Source organism: Scylla paramamosain, chromosome 37, assembly GCF_035594125.1.
Source record: "Scylla paramamosain isolate STU-SP2022 chromosome 37, ASM3559412v1, whole genome shotgun sequence".
Taxonomy (NCBI): Eukaryota; Metazoa; Arthropoda; class Malacostraca; order Decapoda; family Portunidae; genus Scylla; species Scylla paramamosain.
Genome location: NC_087187.1, coordinates 5,646,459 through 5,668,412, shown reverse-complemented (window position 1 = coordinate 5,668,412; position 21,954 = coordinate 5,646,459). Strand labels below are relative to the sequence as shown.

The 21,954-nt window shown below is 41.7% G+C and overlaps 1 protein-coding gene across 5 annotated transcripts in view; it reads right to left on the bottom strand.

Annotated features, from left to right (window-relative positions):
* Nucleotides 1–21,954, bottom strand: part of LOC135091428 (E3 ubiquitin-protein ligase makorin-2-like) — a 26,719-nt gene extending 4,765 nt beyond the window's left edge. For 3 of the 5 annotated variants that reach the window (XR_010262503.1, XR_010262505.1, XR_010262504.1), the window contains exons 1-9: nucleotides 21,885–21,954; nucleotides 15,073–15,201; nucleotides 14,735–14,920; nucleotides 13,985–14,238; nucleotides 12,872–13,125; nucleotides 12,434–12,648; nucleotides 11,713–11,829; nucleotides 10,969–11,131; nucleotides 9,881–10,154 (exon numbers count right to left, since the gene is read on the bottom strand). Coding sequence is in view for 1 of the 5 variants with exons in the window: in XM_063989071.1 (XP_063845141.1) it covers nucleotides 9,999–10,154; nucleotides 10,969–11,131; nucleotides 11,713–11,829; nucleotides 12,434–12,648; nucleotides 12,872–13,125; nucleotides 13,985–14,238; nucleotides 14,735–14,920; nucleotides 15,073–15,201; nucleotides 21,885–21,919 (1,509 nt within the window). In the remaining 4 variants the exon portion in view is untranslated. Of the gene's footprint in view, nucleotides 1–21; nucleotides 10,155–10,968; nucleotides 11,132–11,712; nucleotides 11,830–12,433; nucleotides 12,649–12,871; nucleotides 13,126–13,984; nucleotides 14,239–14,734; nucleotides 14,921–15,072; nucleotides 15,202–21,884 lie in introns of those variants that run through there. The other 2 variants (XR_010262502.1, XM_063989071.1) reach the window with 2 other exon arrangements.

Genomic DNA, 21,954 nt, shown 5'->3' with positions numbered 1-21,954 from the left:
GGGAAACAGAAACATGGGGAGCATATTTAGTGATTTGTAATTGTTCACCTAGAGATTATTTCATCAGCATAGCACTTAGGCATACGTGTGCAGAAACTGGCGGGAGGGTCACACAGCATGGCGGTGCGTGGGGTAACCTGCAGATGTAGGCTGATGTTAAACGTTATATTGACACCAAAGTTCCATGTCTTAGGGAAGATGGATGCGGTATTAACAGCTGTAGGGATAACACGCAGCAGTACTGTGATGGTGTGGAGGGCAGTACGAGGCTGTAGAGCAGTGTTGAGCAACGAGTAGGAGCCATCAACGCTGCTTGGTTTGGGAAGGCATTACCAACATCAAGATGAGCTGCAAAGGGAACCTAAGGGAATAAGAGACTGGCCAACTTCATCAGAATCAGTGACGTGTCATTACAATTCACAGCAGTGGTAATAACACACTCCACTCTGCGGCAGGAGGCATGAGAGTGTGACCTTCAAGCAAGTGGTATGACAGTGAACAATGAAGAAAGGGAAGATGATGTGATGCTATAGAGGACAGGGTATCATGAAGGCAGGGATGCTATGAAGGGGGAAAGGTGACACTTCCTAGGGGGGGGCATGGAATGTCAAAGATGCTGCTGCTGCTCAAAATGATGTTTGTAAAATATACAAAGGATTACAATTTTTTTTTCTTTTTTCTTTTTTTCCCTTTCAGAAGGCACATGTAATGGAGCACCTATGGACTAGAGTAGCAGTGACACCAATGCTGTTAGTGTTACGTTGAAGTGTTGCTGTTTGTAGTGGATGAGTCACGTGATGGAAATGGGCCAGTCTGGGTCATGCTGGGTGCTACACGTGGGAGAAGGGGGTGGCAGAAGGGCAGCGGGCGGACAAGGTTCACATCACCTAAGAATAACCAAAATTCCTCCTCAGGCAAATAAAAAATCGATATATATTTGGAATATTATCCAATTCTGTACACTAATAAAGTATTAAGATTCATCTTATATATATACAATTTAGTTCAGTTTGGGCGAACACAGGCAAATATCCCGCCATTATAAAACATTTATAACTCACCAGACTACAGTCTTGACATTCTCAAACAACTTCAGCTTCTAGATGAAAGCCAGAAATCACATACAGCCACACTAATTTTACTAAGAACAAAAGACTTTTGATGAATCAAACAAAATGCTGGCAACAATTCCTCTTCCCTCATTTTCTCACTACCAGAAACTTTGAAAATGCAACTAATCTTAGTACAATGAGTTACAAATACATAGCAAGGGTGTGCAAAGGCATTGTAATTTGAAAGGGAAGGATGCAACACTTCTCACTATGAGGAACGTTGATGCACTTTTGAGAGGGATCCCGGGCACCCGAACTTAACACACTCACAAATCGTATCCAACAGACTATAAAATTTCCTGAGAGACTACAGGGACTGATTAAGTAATAAAACAAGAATTAGGAAGTTCCCTGAAGCAAGTCCAGAACGACCTCTCCTCAACCACCGGCCGAGAGCACGACTCCCGAGACAACGCAACAAAACCCAAGCTCCGGTGTGCGGCCTCTCGGTTCTCCCCAAGACACTGTAGATCAGCATAAGAAAAAAATCTCATTTGTACGCTTTCATTCCCTCATAAACTTTGGCAAGTGATGCAGATCAGTGCTACATGAAGAGCAAAATAGTAATGATCATTGCATAACTATGTTCATGCTCTCACACACTTTCATATTTACAAACGTTAAATAAGAAACGGAATTACCTAAGTTATGTGTCATCACTGTTGGTGTAACATGGCACACAGAGGAGTAGTAAGTGTAAGCAATATCACATTGGACACACAGTAGAACCTCACAACACCGGAACACCATAATGGGAGTGTGGGTGGGACACTGTTCAAGGCGGCACACACTCGCTCACTCACTCGCTCAGCTGTAGACTGTCCTCACAACAACACTGGCAAGCCTCCTCCTCCTCCTCCTCCTTGCATCTCAAGCCTCCCTTACGTGGCCAGAACATTTATTAAAGCTGGTGGTACATTTTCATGAAAGACAATTGAGATTATGATTCAGTTATATATGAGACTTCAATGCTCTCAGCCTTGAATAAAAGCTGCGAATGATGGTGAACACATCTTGTACTTCATTTGCCAAACACATGTATCAGCTAAGTGTACTGTTGCCATGACAACAACGCCACACACGAGGCGATATTGATATAACTAAATTTTGTAACTACCTGACAGTACAATTAAAAAGACTGAAATGGTATATTTATCAGCTTACTAGCAGTGTTACATGCTGACTTAAGCATTTACAATAAAATACACCTTTTAAAACACTTTAACACCCCTTTCTTTCCACTTGATAATTTCACAATAAATAGAACTGTGGCTGAAACCTGAGAAGTTACATCTAATCGTGAGAGCAGAGCAGCTGGTGAGTCCCGCCGAGCACCTACAGATTACACCCAGTTGCCAGCGGGGAGGTTTTAGCAGTCGGCTTTGTTGGTCCCATGTGAGTGAATACAGTCTTGCAAGGTTCAGCTGCAACCTAGTAATTGAATTTAACATTTAGGTAAGGTTCAGGCAGACAGTCCCTTCCCCGTGGGCTTTGTACGAGGGCGGCTCACGGCAGCTCGGGACACTTCACTACTGAACACTGAGGCTTTTGATGTGGATTATCCGACGCTACAAATGCTATAAAAAAGAATTCAGATGTGTTTCAGGATGCCATTTACTCTTTCAACACTTGAAAAACATTCCCAAGTATTTGACAAAAGAGGGAAACAGTCAAGACACAAGATTCACATAGAATAATTACTGAAACAGAAAAATAAGAAACATGATAAGTAAAACTGTCATCATCTACTGAAGAGAGTGTGTGTGTGTGTGTGTGTGTGTGTGTCCAGTGGTTATAAGCACAACCCTTTTTTTTTTTATGTAGAAGGGACACTGGCCAAGGGCAACAAAAATCCAATAAATAAAAAAGCTCACTGAGATGCCAGTCCCAGAAAAGGGTCCAAAGCGGTAGTCAAAAATTGAAGGATAAGTGTCTTGAAACCTCCCTCTTGAAAGAATTCAAGTCATAGGAAGGTTAAAATACAGAAGCAGGCAGGGAGTTCCAGAGTTTACCAGAGAAAGGAATGAATGATTGAGAATACTGGTTAACTCTTGCGTTAGAGAGGTGGACAGAATAGGGGTGACAGAAAGAAGAAAATCTTGTGCAGCGAGGCCACAGGAGAAGGGAAGACATGCAGTTAGCAAGATCAGAAGAGCAGTAAGCATGAAAATAGCAGTAGAAGACAGCTAGAGATGCAACAATGTGGCGGTGAGAGAGAGGCTGAAGACAGTCAGTTAGAGGAGAGGAGTCGATGAGACAAAAAGCTTTTCATTCCACCATGTCTAGAAGAGTGGTATGAGTGGAACCCTCCCCAGACATGTGAAGCATACTCCATACATGGACAGATAAGGCCCTTGTACAGAGTTAGCAGCTGAGGGGAGGGGGGGTGAGTAAAACTGGCAGAGACCTCTCAGAATGCCTAACTGTATAGAAACTGTTTTAGCTAGAGATGAGATGTGAAGTTTCCAGTTCAGATTATAAGTAAAGAACAGACCGAGGATGTTCAGTGTAGAAGAGGGGGACAGTTGATTGTCACTGAAGAGGAGGGGATAGTTGCCTGGAAGGTTGTGTTGAGTTGATAGATGGAGGAATTAAATTTTTGAGGCACTGAACAATACCAAGTTTGCTCTGCCCCAATCAGAAATTTTTGAAAGATCAGAAGTCAGGTGTTCTGTGGCTTCCCTGCATGAAATGTTTACTTCGTGAAAGGTTGGACGTCTATGAAAAGATGTGGAAAAGTACAGGGTGGTATCATCAGCGTAGGACAAGAAGTTTGGTTTAGAAGGTCATTCATGAATAATAAGAAGAGAGTGGGTGACAGGACAGAACCCTGAGGAACACCACTGTTAATAGATTTAGAAGAACAACAGTGACCATCTACCACAGCAGCAATAGAACGGTCAGAAAGGAAACTTGAGATGAAGTTACAGAGAGAAGGATAGAAGCCGTAGGAGGGTAGTTTGGAAATCAAAGCTTTGTGCCAGACTCTATCAAAAGCTTTTGATATGTCTAAGGCAACAGCAAAAGTTTCACCAAAATCTCTAAAAGAAGATGACCAAGACTCAGTAAGGAAAGCCAGATCACCAGTACAGCAGCCTTGATGGAACCCATACTGGCAATCAGATAGAAGGTTGTGAAGTGATAGATGTTTAAGAATCTTCCTGTTGAGGATAGATTCAAAAACTTTAGATAGGGATTAGAACGGTCACCCTTTTTAGGAACAAGCTGAATGTAGGCAAACTTCCAGCAAGAAGGAAATGTAGATGTTGACAGACAGAGCTTAAAGAGTTTGACTAGGCAAGGTGCAAGCATGGAGGCACAGTTTCAGAGAACAATAGGAGGGACCCCATCAGATCCAGGTGTGTGTGTGTGTGTGTGTGTGTGTGTGTGTGTGTGTGTGTGTGTGTGTGTGTGTGTGTAATAATAATAATAATAATAATAATAATAATAATAATAATAATAATAATAATAATAATAATAATAATAATAATAATAAACGGTTTATTATTTAGGCAGTTAACAAACTGAAAATGTACAGAGGGGGTGGGGAAATACTTAACATTAATCCTGTGTGTGTGTGTGTGTGTGTGTGTGTGTGTGTGTGTGTGTGTGTGTGTGTGTGTGTGTGTGTGTGTGTGTGTGTGTGTGTGTGTGTGTGTGTGTGTGTGTGTGTGTGTGTGTGTGTGTCCAATGGTTACAAGCACAATGTACTACCAAAGTGCTGTTTTCGGTTTAAATCATGGTCAGGACAGACAGCACAAAGCTCAGTTAGCAGTTCTCCCCTGCAAGTTGGGTATCTGGGAAAACCAGAGGTGCAGCACAATCATAGGTGGGAATTATCATAATAAATTATTGTGATAATGATATCGGGTTATCGGTTATCTGATAATTATTTTTCCTGCATTATCGATTCATCAGTATCGCTGATACTTATGGTTCCAAACTAGCAATAATCAATAATTTTAATGGATCACCTGAAGATTCGCCACCCCAGCCGCACTCAGGGTGGCAGATCTTCAGGTGAGACAATCTGGGGTGGCGGATCTTCAGGTGATCCCATACTTTTAATGAAGTAAACTTTTTTCTGCATTTTTTATATCCACTCAGTTTTTTAATGCGTTCATGTTGTTAGGTTAGGTTAGGTTAGGTTAGGTTAGGTTAGGCTAACCTAACCTAACCTAACCAAGTGAGAGAGTCTGGGGTGGCGGATCTTCAGGTGAGACAATCTGGGGTGGCGGATCTTCAGGTGAGACAATCTGGGGTGGCGGATCTTCAGGTGATCCCTGTGGGGTGGCGGATCTTCAGGTGATCCATTTTAGTTTTTGGAACATGAGCATATTGAACTTTTAAGCTTTCAAAATCAAATGTAGTTCTTTTACGAAAAAAACAGTACTTTTCATTAGTGGAGGCGGGACAAACATTGAATTTGAATTTTTTTCAAAGATTTTTCTAAGTTTTCCAAGATAAATATAAGGATTTGGATTCATCAGCTTTTTTATTCAAAATATCAATATCAACATCATTATCAATTGTATCGGGATTTTGGATTTATCTATTTATCAGTCATCAGGCAATAAATTTATCACCAGTTATCAATTATTGGTTATCGCCGATAAGGTTATCATTATCAATTTATTGGTTATTGTGATAATTTTTTTCATTATCATACCAAGCTATGAGCATAACACAGTTTGCCATGTGCTCCCAATCAGACACAAGACAAGCATCACAAAGAAAGGCATGGAGTGAAGAGGGGTGGATGAAAATGGAAAAGATGACATGAGATAGCAGGAAGCAAGAAATATGTGCAAAAAAACTAAACAAAGAATGTCCTGAAGAGAATATTTTGCATACAAAGGAAGACACAAAACACAAAACAGAAATTTATCAATGCTAGGAACTGTATCTGGCTGGGTGAGAATGTTTCAAAACAGTGGATGAGAAAATTGGCATCCTGAACACACCTCTAGTAACATGTAGATTCCCTCTGTACTTTCTACATCACAAACATATGAACGGTCACACCAAAAAATTTTCAAGGGCACTTCTGCTGGGACGACCTAACAACTGCAGCAGCTTGGAGTGTCTCCAGCCAGGATAACTGTTTTGTCTTGCACTAAAGTAACAACTAGATATGGAATGGTTACAAAAAATAAATACATGAGGCCAACATTGACAGGAACCATACGACTGACCAAAACATTCAATACACTTGGAAACTATGTATGCATGCAACCACAGCACACATACAAAAAGAAATTCCATGGCAGTGGCTGGGGATCTTTAGAATGTACGATATTTGTGTACCGTGAGTCTTACCAATAACGTTACGTACTGACGGAGGAACAGATGGTGAAGCGTAACACTACAAACTAGCAATGTAAGAATACACTCCTCACACTCAAGGAAATGCCTCAGAACTTCATTTGGATTCAGTACAAGGATGAATACCTTAACTTGAGGAACAATGAACATCAGTCACAAATAAGCAGCCTAGAGCACGACAGTGTTTTCTCAGTCACCTTCTACAAAACTAGAGTATTTATGGTTTATAAGACTTAAGGTTTTTTTTTCATTTTGTAACAAAGAAAGCCCAACTCAATTGGTAATTTCCATGCAGGTGAGCAAGAACATCTACATAACCTTAGCATATTTTCTGAAAAGTGAGCACATTTTTTGTTCTACATTTAGTTTTTTTTTTAGTTTTTTTTTTTTTTTTTTTTTGTTGTTTTTTTTTTGTTTGTTTTTTTTCATTTCTCAGTTGGAACTGCCCTCCTCTTCACACTACAAATTACAACCTCAAGCAGAGAACTGAATGCAAACTGACTTAAGGACGACATCCAACCAAGCTTAGGCTTACAAGGAAGTCATGCACACCTGCCTGCTACACACACTTGTGCTTCACATGTGGCTCTCCCTTCTCAGCAAAAATCTGAACATCATCTCAAATTTTTTGCTTAGGGATCACCTTAAAGTTTTTGCTTAGGGAGCATCACTCTGTCAACTTCCCGTGACTCAGCCAGATCCCCCAAGTACAAGAAGGCAAGGAATCCAAGAGTCCGGGCAAGACAACCACTCATGATTAAGTCTGCAATCTGCACAGTGATGCCTGACTGATGGCCTTCTTGCACTCACCCTCATGACCTTACAAGCATAGGCAACCTTTCACCTGCCATACAAGTCTTTAAAAATAGTCCTAATAATGGAATAAAATGTAAATAATAATGATAATAATCTGACATGAATAATAAATAAGAATGATGACCAAAGGCACCAGACCACCATAAAGTCAAATCAAGGTTCTGCGTCACTCTCTTCAGGTTACAGCTCTACAACAGAAGCTTGCTTCAAGGCAGTTAATTTCTGAATATCACAAAAGTCCTTCATATATATAATATAATATATATATATATATATGTATATATACACGTATACCATAAGACAAAAGACTACGTAAGCGTCAGTCCTACAACTCTTTCCACCTCTAACAAATTAAAAAATATTGAAATTGTCACAGCTGGAATCAAAATTGTCAATTGACATCACTGCTCCGGCAGTAAAAACTCTCCGAGAATTTAAGGCGACACGATTAATCGACAACAACTAAGTACATTTGAACTTGTGGGATAAGCCATAAAGTTTTAAAGTCTTTGTGTTTTTGAGCACGCAAGATTCTCTGTCACAGCAAAGGATAAATAGTAGACACTTAACCACACATATCAAGAGGTTTTGGTGGGTGCTTCCTTCCTTCCTTTCTTCCTTCCTTCCTCTAATGGAGAGGCAGTGGTGGCGGTGGTGGTGGTGAGGCAGTGGACTGGTGGGGGACACCTCAACACTACATACATACATACATACTAATGGACATGACAAAGCATATTTCTTTTGTTACATTGCTGCGGTGAACAGTTTGAGAGCACACCTTACCTTCCGCCTCAAACACTCTTGATCGCACGGCTACACTAAGATTTCACACGACCTAAAAGGTTCGGTGACAGCTAGTCTGGCATAAATGAGTCGCATGGTTTGTTCCTAACCCCTTTAAAACTTGTACCTAAGATCAAAAATATGTGGTCAGAATCACAATGTCAAATTTAGGATAGATGTATTCATACTACTCCAAAAATCTCAAGAGTTGCTGAATGAGACCCAATGGCATAAAGATAAGAGACCCGCAATAAAGCCTTGGTTCTCAAGCTTTGCAACTTACTCTGCACAATACAAATCTAAAGAGGCTGCCCAGGATATCAAGTCTTTAAGGGAATGCACCTTTCTTCCCCTTGATGCTCTTGGTTTATGGAAGTCATTGGCAATTAAATGTATTTGACAGAATACATCGGCAGACCCACCAGAGCATTCCATCAAGCCTGTGTGTGTGTGTGTGTGTGTGTGTGTGTGTGTGTGTGTGTGTGTGTGTGTGTGTGTGTGTGTGTGTGTGTGTGTGTGTGTGTGAGAGGGGGGGAGGTGGTGCCATGAATTCCACAACTAAATGCTGGGAGAGGAAAATAAGGTACTCTTTTTTTGGCATGACTGATAACCCTTGCATCCTCCATACACACAATGGGAAGTCTTTAGAGTTACGAGCTAAAACACGAACATCCATCCTCAGACTGAGAGAGACAGACAGACAGAGAGAAAAGCACTCACTGGGATGGGCTGAGGGCAGGGTGAATGAATGCAGAGTGAATGAACCACACTTTTTTTTTTTAAACAACAGCATTTGGTTATCACTGTGGCATTCACTCTGAAGAACTTGTCTGTGTGTTAAGCAGTGCAGTGGTGTGTTGGTGTGTGTGCGTGGTGAGTGTGCTTTGGTATACAGCTGAGTTGTCACTCACTAAATTATGGTGTCAATAGAAGTGTGTGTGTGTGTGTGTGTGTGTGTGTGTGTGTGTGTGTGTGTGTGTGTGTGTGTGTGTGTGTGTGTGTGTGTGTGTGTGTGTGTGTGTGTGTGTGTGTGTGTGTGTGTGTGTGTGTGTGTGTGTGTGTGTGTGTGTGTGTGTGTGTGTGTGTTATAAGTATCCTATTGAAGACCTTAGTCCATAGACATACACTTATCTGAGACTTTTTTTGTGTTTTCTCTTTTCAGAATGCTTAATATTCTTAACCAGTGAAGATGCAACTAGTAATTCCATCAAGATTAATGACTATTTCTCTAAGACTATGCATGTGTGTGTGTGTGTGTGTGTGTGTGTATGTGTGTGTGTGTGTGTGTGTGTGTGTGTGTGTGTGTGTGTGTGTGTGTGTGTGTGTGTGTGTGTGTGTGTGTGTGTGTGTGTGTGTGTGTGTGTGTGTGTGTGTGTGTGTGTGTGTGTGTGCTGGAGGCCATGTGAGGTGCCCCAGCAGAATTGAGGGGAGGTGGCAAGGTGGCCTGCCCCTCACCCTGCCATGCAAGCACAAACACTCATCCTCATCCTCCTCACTGGAGTGGATTCACCCCCTCTAAGTATTCCTCCAACATGAGACAATATCATGAAGGAAAGTAATACACAAAAATCACTGGAAAGGACACAACTGAGTAAATGTTGGAGATTGAAATAACAACACATGAAGTTACTCAGAGGTGAGTGTTGGCTTGCTGATCAAACACAAACACTTCAAGAAATGTTTCAGAATAGAAAAATCACACCGACACACAGGAGATGAAGCCAACCATAGCCTCCACTGCACTCCTCCCTGCATGCACTCATCCCCGTATCTCTGGTAGGTACACTAGATGGAGGAAAAATATAAATTAAAGAACAAAAATAAAATACAGCACAAAAACTCACCAGGGGGGGACTTTATACTGAAAAATCAGAGATCAATACGAAGACTCCACACTTTTCCTCCGGCATACTGCTCCCCATCATGATTCTCTTCTCTATCAAGTTTCCCCCAGCATGAGGACTACAGGTCAGATGCTTCAGATACAGAGTCATCAGCAAAGTAGAACTCATCTGCCAGGTCCTCCAGCTCCAGCTCCAGTAGGAGGGTTTGGATGGAGCCTCGCAGGAGCTCCAGACGATGCTCACGCTCCAGGACAAAGTCCCACAGTGCCATGTTCTGTTGGGTGGAAGGAGGTGAGGAGGTGCCTGTAGTGGTGGTGGTGGTGGTGGTGATGGTATTGTACCTACACACCAGCACCACACAGGCACTGCCAAGATATCACAGTGCTATATCTTTTGTATGTCAGACACTAACAGACCATCTTTATTCAAAGTGAAAAAATTTTGCTTCCTAGATGCCTGGAATGAGTTGGTCTGCAAGCGAAGAATATCCATGACTACAAGAAAGCTGGCAAAGCATATATGTGGAGACAGGGCAACACAAGCATGACCCAGAGGTTACAACTAGACAGAGATGGGCACTGTTACTCTAACATTTAACTTCACTACTTGTTACTCTGTTGCTCATAAATTGAAGAACATTACTCATAACTGTGTTAGATCAACTGAAAATCCAACATAAGTTACAAAGCAACAAGTTTGAAAAAAGCAGGGAGAATGAGAATGTGAAGCAGCCACATATGAGTACATGCTTCCCACAACTGGAGGACCTGCCAGCCAGGCACACTTTGTTGTCTGTATTGGTGCACCCTATCAATTTTCAGATATTCAAAAGGCCAACAGATGTGCAACACTGGTATGTGAGTGCTGAGAACACAATGCACTTTTGAAATCAGTAATCAGAACAAAGAGTACTATAAAATTAAGTATCATGGCAAAAAAAGTAACAAATTACAAGGTCCATTGGTGTAAAATAAAGTAACAAGACCATTACTGTTCCTTGAAAATTAAACTTTGTTACTAATCAAGTAATGTAGTGACAGACAGATGCCCATCCATACAAATAAGTAAATACAAGACAATACACGTACATCAAGGTGCTGCTGCAGCTCCCCATCAGCGTTGAAGCGACGCCGGCGCCTGGGTGGCCCCACATCCTTCTTGGTACCATCAGGGAGTGCGTGAAGGTAGAAGCACTTGTTGCCAAAGGGACACTGACCCTCACCCTGCTTGAAATACTTGCATGGCTTGTCACTGTAGGGAAGGACAAAGACAATGAGTACGGGGCATAACATGGATGGATGGGACTTGGATGTAGATAATGTGTAAAAGCGATTAGAGAAAAATTAGATTATAAGAATAATTAATGGAAGACCCTACAGGATTTATGAACCAAGGGAAGATACAGAGTGGAGAAGAGGTGACAGGGTCAAAACAAACTATGAGAGAAAAAACTAGAATGAGGAAAGCTGAAGGAAGGAGCACACTGGACTAAAGGAAGATTACAGAGCACACCATTAGGTTTGGGTAGACTTGATACATTGGGAGGTTGCCTGGACAAAATGTAAAACTGAACCTTATTGGAGTTTCCAGTCAACCATCCACATCTCATTCCCAACATGTCAATATGATGACAGCACTCTCACCGACCCAAACTGACTCCCATCCTGATAACACTCCATCCACACCCTCACCCACCCAGACCCACTCCCATCCTGATGACACTCCATCCACACCCTCACCCACCCAGATCCACTCCCATTCTAATTACCCTCTAATACTACACCCATCCAAACATCCAAACCCACTCCACCCCAGCCAGCTCTCCACCTCACCTGAGGGCCTGCTGGTAGCTGAGCAGAAGTTTATCCTTCTCCTCCTTGTCCTTATCATCCACCCAGTAGCGTGAAGGGATGACAAAGTCGCTCTGTGTTCGGCACTCGGGACAAGACCTGACACAACCACACACTTGGTAAAGATGTGACATATAACTTAGTGTAACTCTAAGCAGCAGTACCATACAGAACTATGTGATCTCTGATGTCTGCTGCTTTTACATCTCAATGACTTACTACCAATACTATACATACATATTCATTAAATTGTAACTCACTTAGAAGTCAATAAAAACAGCTGTGATGCCACTCCTCAAAGAATGTGAGGTAAAAGAGAACACAACACACTAAACAAAAAGCCTCAAGCTCCTTGAATCTCCATCATATGCATCAGCATTTTTTCTAAAAGGTTTTCAACATAATGAAAACAATGAGAGAGAGAGAGAGAGAGAGAGAGAGAGAGAGAGAGAGAGAGAGAGAGAGAGAGAGAGAGAGAGAGAGAGAGAGAGAGAGAGAGAGAGAGAGAGAGAGAGAGAGAGAGAGAGAGAGAGAGAGAGAGAGAGAGAGAGAGAGAGAGAGAGAGAGAGAGAGAGAGAGAGAGAGAGAGAGAGAGAGAGAGAGAGAGAGAGAGAGAGAGAGAGAATTATTTATGAGTAAGGAATAAGGCCACAAGAACCAGAACATCAAGAGAACACAAGAACAGACAAGAGCCCTTCCTCACCGTATAATCTTGTTCTCGAACTGTTTTGACTGCCGCCACTTGCGTATACAGTTAAGGCAAAAGCAGTGAGCACAGTTGGGCAGGATACCAAACCTCCTCTGTGATGCCAGGGGTCTTTCCATCACTGTGTCCATACAGATACCACACACCTTGTCCTTGGAGCGAGCCACAGCAAACGAGTGCTCCATCTCTGCCTCCATCAGTTTGGTGCACTCCTGGAAGAGGGAGGGTGATTGAGGAGATGAATGGCTAAGCCCCATCCTCACTCCTGCAACATCTAATTCTAGTTGCTGATGCATGATCTTCAAAGCTTTCTCTTTTGAAAGACACAACTGGTCAGTGCTAAAGAAGCCACTACTTTGAAGGGAGGTCAATGAGAGGAAGGTAGAGTATAGACAGTAGCCAAGGCAGTACACTGAAGGTGGATGTTCATCTCACCTCCTTGTGTATTCTTCTCTGTTCCTCATCAAAGGGGTGGAGGCAGGCCAGCTGGCACACCTCACACATCAGGCCATGGATGTAGGAACACTGCTCCCCCAGCTGGCACTTGCCAGACATCAGGTAGGTGGGACACAGCTCCCCATCAGAGCCACAGGAGGTGGTAGAGGACGTCTCCTTGTTACCGGCCCCGACTACCTGGGCATAGGAGACGTAGTCTGTCGGGGCCAGGGATGTGCTGATGTCAGGCTGGCCTGTGAGGAAGAGAAGGGAGAATTATTTCAGTGAACAAGAACACAGACACAAAGGAAGATGAAGGGCAGAGAGAAGATAACATACAGAGTGAAGATGCACAACATCCACATCTGCTCAGTATCCTCATCAAGGTGGGAGCCCCTTTCATATTCTCATTTTCAAAACATCAACATTCACATCTATATATACTTCTCATCGCTGTTAAAATTTGTATTAACATCCTCACCTATGAAAACTGGAAACTGACAGCATTTGACACTGTTTCTAAGAGCTCATCAGGGAGATGGTCTAACAGGGTTCTACAGGACAGCAGCCAACTGCCTCAGAAGAGGACAACTGGGAAATATAATGGGATGACTGTGACCACAGCAAGTCCATGGTGTGGTAGAGGACACTACTTCTTACTTCTGGAAGACACCAGCCACCACCACTACTGAGAGCAACAGAAGGAAGAGAGGAGGAAGAGGAGGGTACTGAGAGCAACACAAGGAGAGATGTGAGGCATGGCTGTGTACAGGAGGGATGCTGCAGGTGGTGCTACAGGAATACATTACAACACATTTTCAACTCTCCTCTCTGCCTTATGCCTAGGAAAACAAACTTTCTACAGTGAATTTTCTACAAAAGCGTTTATCAAACTGTAAATTATTGTCAATAAACATCTATCAATCTATGTATCTGTCCATCTATTTGTCTCAGTCTGTATCTATCTGGAAGTGTTTAGCTTGTCATCACCACCACCACCACTTATAAAATATCTTTTCTTATGAGCCTTGGTAAGAAGTCTCTCTCTCTCTCTCTCTCTCTCTCTCTCTCTCTCTCTCTCTCTCTCTCTCTCTCTCTCTCTCTGACACTTACTGTTTAAAATATCTTCTTTGGCAAGTTTAGGTACAAATTCTGGGGCGTCCACCCAGGAGGGCACACGGCTGTCCTGCAGGAGGGGCTGGGGTGCCTGGCGGCCTTGGCTCACCACACAGGACACACTGTTGCTGTTGCTGGGGCTGCCACTGCTGCCCTTCTTCCTGAGACTACTACTACTGATACTGCTGTTGCTGGTGTTGCTAGTGACATGACTGCTTTGGGAGGTGCTGCTGAAGTCCTTGTTTGGTTTGCTGGCAACAAGGGAACACATACTAGTTAGTTTGTTTGTTATACTTGTTATCTGGATGTTTCCTGGTTTTTTGTCATTTAAGATACAGAGATTAGCTAGTGTGTTGCAGTTATTCCAAGTGAATTCTACATAACCAACTTTTCTTGCATCATTTATGTACAGATTTTGAATGTGGCTGCTGTTCATAGTACTTCTCATATCAGCTGAGGTCTTCATTTTTGTTTGCAGAAGGAAAGGAAATACAAAGAGGTGAACCTATTAAAACTACTATTTTGTCTGAAGGAAAAGAAAATTGATTTGTGAGAGTTAACAGTATCATGCTGTATGTAGTAAAGAAAACACAATAACTATTAAACAACCACCTCATTGTAGCAGCAACATGACTCTCATCACAAGGCCTAAAACTACCATGTTGTCTGTAGCAAAGAAAAGAAAATACTATAATCTATTAAACATGTAGCAGCATGTAGCAGCAGCTACATGGCCATCACACCCACCTCTGTGACAGAAGGCTTGGCTGACTAGACTGTACGTGTGGCGCAGGCAGAGTGAGCCCATCTTTGTGCCGGGACGTGTCAGTGCACGCTGGCCCCTGCTGGGACGACTCACCCAGGTGTTGGGGAGGACCTTCTGTCTGGTTGTACTCTGACCCACTCTGGTGACCCGGCCAGGTGTGATCATACCTGTCAAGGAGTGTGGCTGGTGAGGGCATGGTGGCTGTGATGGTGTGTGCTGGAAAGCTGAGGTGTGGGGATGATGATAATGGTGGTGGTGGTTGTGGTGATGGTCTGGAAGAGATGAAGGAAATTCAGCTGGATGGGAAATCCCGCCTCACCTGCAGCTGCGTCCATAGTAGCAGTTTCCCTTCAGGTAGTAGCGGCATATCATGGAGGGCCGGGAGGAGTCTCTGTTGTGGGAAAAGTGGCACCGATCACCCTCCCGACATACGCCATTCATGAAATACCTGTGGGAATACACAAACATGAATGCTGATTGCTAAATTAAATACACAAACTGGCACATCAGGAGGAGGAGGAGGAGGAGGAGGAGGAGGAGGAGGAGGAGGAGGAGGAGGAGGAGGAGGAGGAGGAGGAGGAAGAGGAGGAGGAGGAGGAGAACAACGACAATGATGACAAAGATGAGGATGAAGAGAAAGAGGAGGAGAAGGAAGGCCATATACTTCAAAGGGTGTCAAAGTTAGAGCTAGCAAAGAAGACCAGATGATGTGTGGAGGAGGACCAGGGATGGAAGGAACACCAGGGAAGGCATCACCTAGGACCTATGAGAAGTGGCAGGCTCTTATGCTTTCCAAACCCCCACGAGGGAAAATAACATTACATTAAACAAAGATGAAGATGTATTTATGTAACTCATATTACATATACATATACACAAGGGGTTATTTGCAAGTGCCTGTGGATAATATGACAGTTAATGGCCAACATGTATTAGTGATAGAGGAAAGACATTTGCTGGCTTAAGAAGTTATTATTAATTTACCAAAGAATAAGTGACTAATACAAATGTCCTTCTTCCTGAGACTAAATGATAGCCAGTCTAGTTGTTTTATGTGAACTATGATGGGTTGTTAGATTGCAATGAGCTACGTCAATCTAACCCTAACATAATGCTTAACTTAACCTATTCTAATGTTAATTAATGCATCTTAACATCAAATCAAATCAAATCTAATATAACTGATCTATGACTAATATAACCTCCTTAGCCAAACCTAACTTAACCTAACCTAACTGAACCTAACTTAACCTAACCAAACCTAACCTAATTTAACCAAACCCAACTTAAACCAAACCAAACCTAACCCAACCTAACCAAACCAAACATAACATAACATAACCTACTTAGGAACTCCAAAAGTTGCTAGGATAACTAAACTCCACACAACTCAAACAGTACAAAGATAACCAATAACAGCATAAGGGAAGGCAGTAAACAAAGAAATATAACTAACAGCATGAGGGAAGAAGGTAAACAAGTCAAGGAGGTGAAGTAGGAAGCAAGCGGTAAGAAACAAATGCATTAAGTAAAGATTAGAGGTTGTTTTGAAAGGTCACTCCCCTTCGCTTCCTGCTCCCCTTCATCTGGTAACACTGAAGATGACATGCAGGGATGAGGTGAGGCAAGTGAAAGAAGAGGTGGTTTATATAAGAGATAACTGCATGACTGGGCCTTGAAGAGAGAGAGAGAGAGAGAGAGAGAGAGAGAGAGAGAGAGAGAGAGAGAGAGAGAGAGAGAGAGAGAGAGAGAGAGAGAGAGAGAGAGAGAGAGAGAGAGAGAGAGAGAGAGAGAGAGAGAGAGAGAGAGAGAGAGAGAGAGAGAGAGAGAGAGAAAGAAAAACAAGAGACAGAAAAAGGAAAAACAAGACAGAATAAAGAAAACAAGGGAATAATGAAAAACAAGAGAAAATAAAGAAAAAGCGAGACAAAAAAGAAAAACAAAGAATAAATAAAAACAAGAAAAAAGAAAAACAGGAGACAATAAAAAAAGAGAATAATGAAAACGAGAAAATAAAGAAAAGCAAGAGAATAAAACAAAATTGAGAAGAGAGAGAGAGAGAGAGAGAGAGAGAGAGAGAGAGAGAGGAGAGAGAGAGAGAGAGAGAGAGAGAGGAGAGAGAGAGAGAGAGGAGAGAGAGAGAGAGAGAAATGTGCTGGGGATATAGTGAGAAAGAAAAACAGCCAAAACTAGGAAAAAAAGAAGAGATAGAGAGATAAACAGATAGACAAAGAAAAAGGCTACAACAATAACAACAACAATAACAATAATAACAATAACAATAACAAAATACCTATAAGGGTTCTATAAAGGAAGAAAGAGTCATGCCATTCCATCCCCCTGAATCTCTCATCTCTACTCTCTCTCTCTCTCTCTCTCTCTCTCTCTCTCTCTCTCTCTCTCTCTCTCTCTCTCTCTCTCTCTCTCTCTCTCTCTCTCTCTCCCTCTCTCTCTCTCATGCATCCCAACAGTGCTTGCATCCTATCACAATATCTCTTCACACACACACACACACACATACAGCATCCTACCTCAACATCCTCTCAAATCCTTCAATCTCTTCATGAACAAGTTTATCTAAAGTAATGCATTTGATGGGCATGATAACCCACAATTCCTTCACCTTTAAGAGTTAGCGATGCAACAAACTTTCAATACACACTTTCACTGCTCTCCATCCATCAGTAAAGATATGCATGGTCATTACATAGACAATATCAGATTCAAGGAGACTGACAGACTGGTTCACAAATAGGACTGGATAAATGGAACTTGGCAGGAATGTGGTATGTGTTAGATATGAAGACAGTTTTTTAAAAGATGTTTGTTAAGTTTTTGAGTGATGGCAGGTGACAAGAAACATGAAGACTAACACTGGTGCTGTGAATATAGTTTTGTATATAGCAAGATTCTATTTTTTTCTTCCTTTTATATGTGTTATATGCATAGTTTTTTTTTTAAAATAGCTACATAAAATACACATTCCTTTAAGCTTGATGTAGATTTGTAAAAAAAAATAAAAATGAAAAAAGTTGGTATATTTGAAGTGGCCAGGAGCTGCCTTGTGCTGAGTCATCTGGCTTTCTAAAGTCTCCTTTTACATTCTTATCCTAATCATACCACAGGCATCTCTCAAATAACTTACTCCCATTGCCTCAAACTCCAAACATTTCACCTTCACTCCACATCCTGTTTGGAAACATGCACCACCACCACAAAACCTCTCCAATAACTAGTCCTATTGCCTGAATCCTAAATATATCACCAGTTTACATCCTGCTGAGAGGCATACATAGCACCACTGCAATGGCAAGACCTCAAGGCAAGGCTGACAAAAACCCACTTCAGACTTGGTTATTATTTTGGCCTGACTGGCAACGTGCCTGACTCCCATTTCCCCAGTGACAATCCCTCATGGACTCTATCCCATAACCTTCAGATCAGCTTTTCAGTGTTCCCATGATGCTCTAAAGGGGGAACAGAAGAAGGGAAGGTACAGACCTCATAACTGATACATAATACCAACTAAATACTTATTAATTATTAGCAGATACACTTCAGGCCACTAAATATGAACACACACACACACACACACACACACACACACACACACACACACACATACACACACACTGTAATCCCTCCCTTGGGCACTCTACAAAAGCACAGAGAAATTCATATGAAGGCAGGACAAATTACTTAGCCATGAGAGGCTTCAGCTATCACATCCTTAACCAGGACAAAAGACTACCTCCAGTGTGGGACCATAGCAAACACAAGCTCCCAGGATCACTTGCATGACCTTTGTACTCCTGATCACCATACATCTTCTTCCCTCCATTTAGATCAACCTTCTGTGTCAAGGAACATTCCTAGCAACTCTAGCAACTTCTTAGTAACACTGCACTAAGGGAAAGAGAAGAGGGACAGAAAGTAACCAAGGTGGTAGAGAAGGTACAGGAAGATTAGTGAAATTTTGCAAATGAAGCAGAGAAGTCCACAGGATATGAAAACACACAGAGTACACAGAAGGACTGATTAGGGTGAGGTTTATGTTCCAGTGTGATGCTGAAGAATGCCACCAGGTTTAAGGAAGTGAGCCAGAAAAGAAGCATGGAAAAGTTTAGATAAGAAAGGACCTAAATGAACAAGAGGGAGTTAAATTGGATGAACTAAAGACAAAGGCCAAACAACAAAATGACATGAAACAGGTAACAGGCAGAGGTCATTATGCTCTCATAGAACTGAAGGCACATCTTCTGATCTTGCTAACTGCATGCCTCCCCTCCTTCCGCAGCCTCGCTGCACAAGACTTTCTTCTATCCAGACTATTCTGTCCACCTCTCTAATGCAAGAGTTAACCAATATTCTCAATCATTCATCCCTTTCTCTGGTAAACTCTGGAACTCCCTGCCTGCTTCTGTATTTCCACCTTGCTATGACTTGAATTCCTTCAAGAGGGAGGTTTTAAGACACTTATTCATCAATTTTTGACTACTGCTTTGACCCTTTTGTGGGACTGGCATTTCAGTGGGCATCTTTTTTTTTTTATTCGATTTTTTTTTGCCCTTGGCCAGTGTCCTTCCTACATAAAAAAAAAAAAAAAAAAACATGAGGAAAAAGAGATAGAAAGTAAAGATCACAAAATGGGAAGGTTAAATTACAGCAAGATAGACTTTGTAAAGCTTAGAATGTATTTAGAAGATAAATGGGCCATTTTTTGTAAAACTAGGGATATTAAAAAAAATATTGGGAATTTTCTAAATCTATAAGGAAGGTGAGAGCAAATCTGTACCACAAGTGGTGAAGAAAGAAACAGGCAACATAGATTGCTTCAATAATGGAAGTGCATTTGCAAGAAGCAATAGAGAGAGGCTTGAGAACAATTAAAAAGAAAAACAGACCAATTTAGGGAAGAAATAAATACAAGCAAGAAATTAATATGTAAAAATCTGAAGCAAAGAGAAGAGAAATTTTGAAAACGATACTATGGAGAAAGTGTAAGAATGAACCCAAGTTATTCTAAAAACAAGTGAATGAAAATCTGAAAAACAATGAGGGAATTAATAAATCTATGAGAATCCAAAGACCATGGCAGGAAAAAATCAAAGAAAGTTTACACAAGGCTTTCAAATTTACGAAACCTAATGGCACGGGAAAAGGTGAGATGGTGATTAGAACAAAAGTGACTGAATACAAAGGAACGAATGTGAGGCAGGCAGCAGGCCCAGGTGGAATGTGAGGCAGGCAGCAGGCCCAGGTGGAATATCAGGCTAGGTATTAAGGAAATGCAGTGAACACCTTGCAAAAAAAATACTGTACTACTTTAATCCTCTGAATGATGTCAAGGTTCCTCAAGACTGAAAAGAGCAGATACTGTCCCAGTACACAAGTGATAATGATGGTCCACTAAATTATAATACTGGTATCACTAATGATTTGTGAAAGAACTGTGAGGAATAAACTGACGGAGTATTTGGCGGAAACCAAACTTTTTTGAAATATTCGAGTGACAGATATTATTCAAAATGGTGGGCAGACTGTATACCTATACTAGGACCTAGAAAAGGTTTAAATAATATATGTATCAGTGACTGATTTGGAAAACTGAAAGCACTAGAGGAGTGAAGGATGATCTCCTAAAATAGATGGATGGCTTTTAAAGATCCCAGAAATTAATACAATTATTAAGATAAGACATCAGAATAAAGCACAGCATGAAGCAGAGTCTGTGTTGGCACCAGTCATGTTTGCGACATGTACAAATGATATGATAGAAGGGATAACAAGACTGTGTGCAGGTGATGCAAAATCCAAGTGGGAACAGAATCACAGATGCTAAATACAATTAAACCATGAAAGTGGAAGATGGAGTTTGGCAAACACAGATATACATATGTGATTACAAGACTGGAACTGAAACCATCAACAAAGTTACTGAGGAAAAAGGGCCAGGAAGTAATATTATCAAAGCAGCTTATCACCAAAAAAAACATAAACAAAATAGCAGTGAAGCTCTCAGGAGTGGCAATGAGTGATTTGGAGCGATGATGAGGCAGACACTCATTACAGCAGCATGCCTCACACTGGCACATGCAGCAACAGGGAAGTCACCTCAAGAACAGTGAACAGGGAAAGTGGAAAATTAGAGAGAGGAGCAACTGAAGTGGTACCTGACTTGAGAGAACTCTCATGTGAAGAGAAACTGTCTTGGCTGCACCCCCCAACATTAAAAGTGAGAAGAAAGAGAGGAGATTAAATGAAGTGTTCTGAGTGATGTGTGTGTGTGTGTGTGTGTGTGTGTGTGTGTGTGTGTGTGTGTGTGTGTGTGTGTGTGTGTGTGTGTGTGTGTGTGTGTGTGACAAAATGAAGGACACAGAACAAAGCTGAAGAGGACCACTTGTACAAGAATCACAACGAAGCACAGTTTTCCCCACAGAAGCACAGAAGTTTGGAATGCTATGAGAGAATGGTCCATGTAAGGGGTGTTCATGATCATAGGAAAGAATTGGATAATAGAAGAGAGGGAAACAGCTCTTTTCCTCTGTCACAGAAGAGAGAGAGAGAGAGAGAGAGAGAGAGAGAGAGAGAGAGAGAGAGAGAGAGAGAGAGAGAGAGAGAGAGAGAGAGAGAGAGAGAGAGAAACAAACAATAAAATGTACAAAAAAAAACGAAAATGAATATAGAAAGACAAAACTTAATATAAAGACTACACCTCCTGACCTAACCTTCCCTCACCCGGACTTCACCTATCCTATCATTTCCGGGTGACCTTCCTCTAATGACCTCGTCTGAGTACTAAACTTGACCTGACCTCGGAGGCTTGACAGGTCGCATTGAGAGGTCACAACACATCTACCTTGCACATTTACCCTCTGATATATTAACACTGAAGGGGTCAAGAGGTCAGTTAGTATTTAGATCTCAGAAATATGGGGTTTTCGAAATCTTTAATTCATTTTATATCACTGAAGAGCTTAAGTTACTACATATCTGTCTATTTCTGGTTACGTTATACATTTATTCCTTATCTTCTTCCTGCCTTGAAGATGTGAGGGGTTTATGGTTCCCTACAGACATAAATGGACAATAAGAGGCAGCCATGGGAGGCGTAAATGGTAAATAACTCACCGACACAGTACAGTCTTCACTCCTCCTTCTGCCATTTTCCTCTGATGACAACATTTCCAATAATATCTTT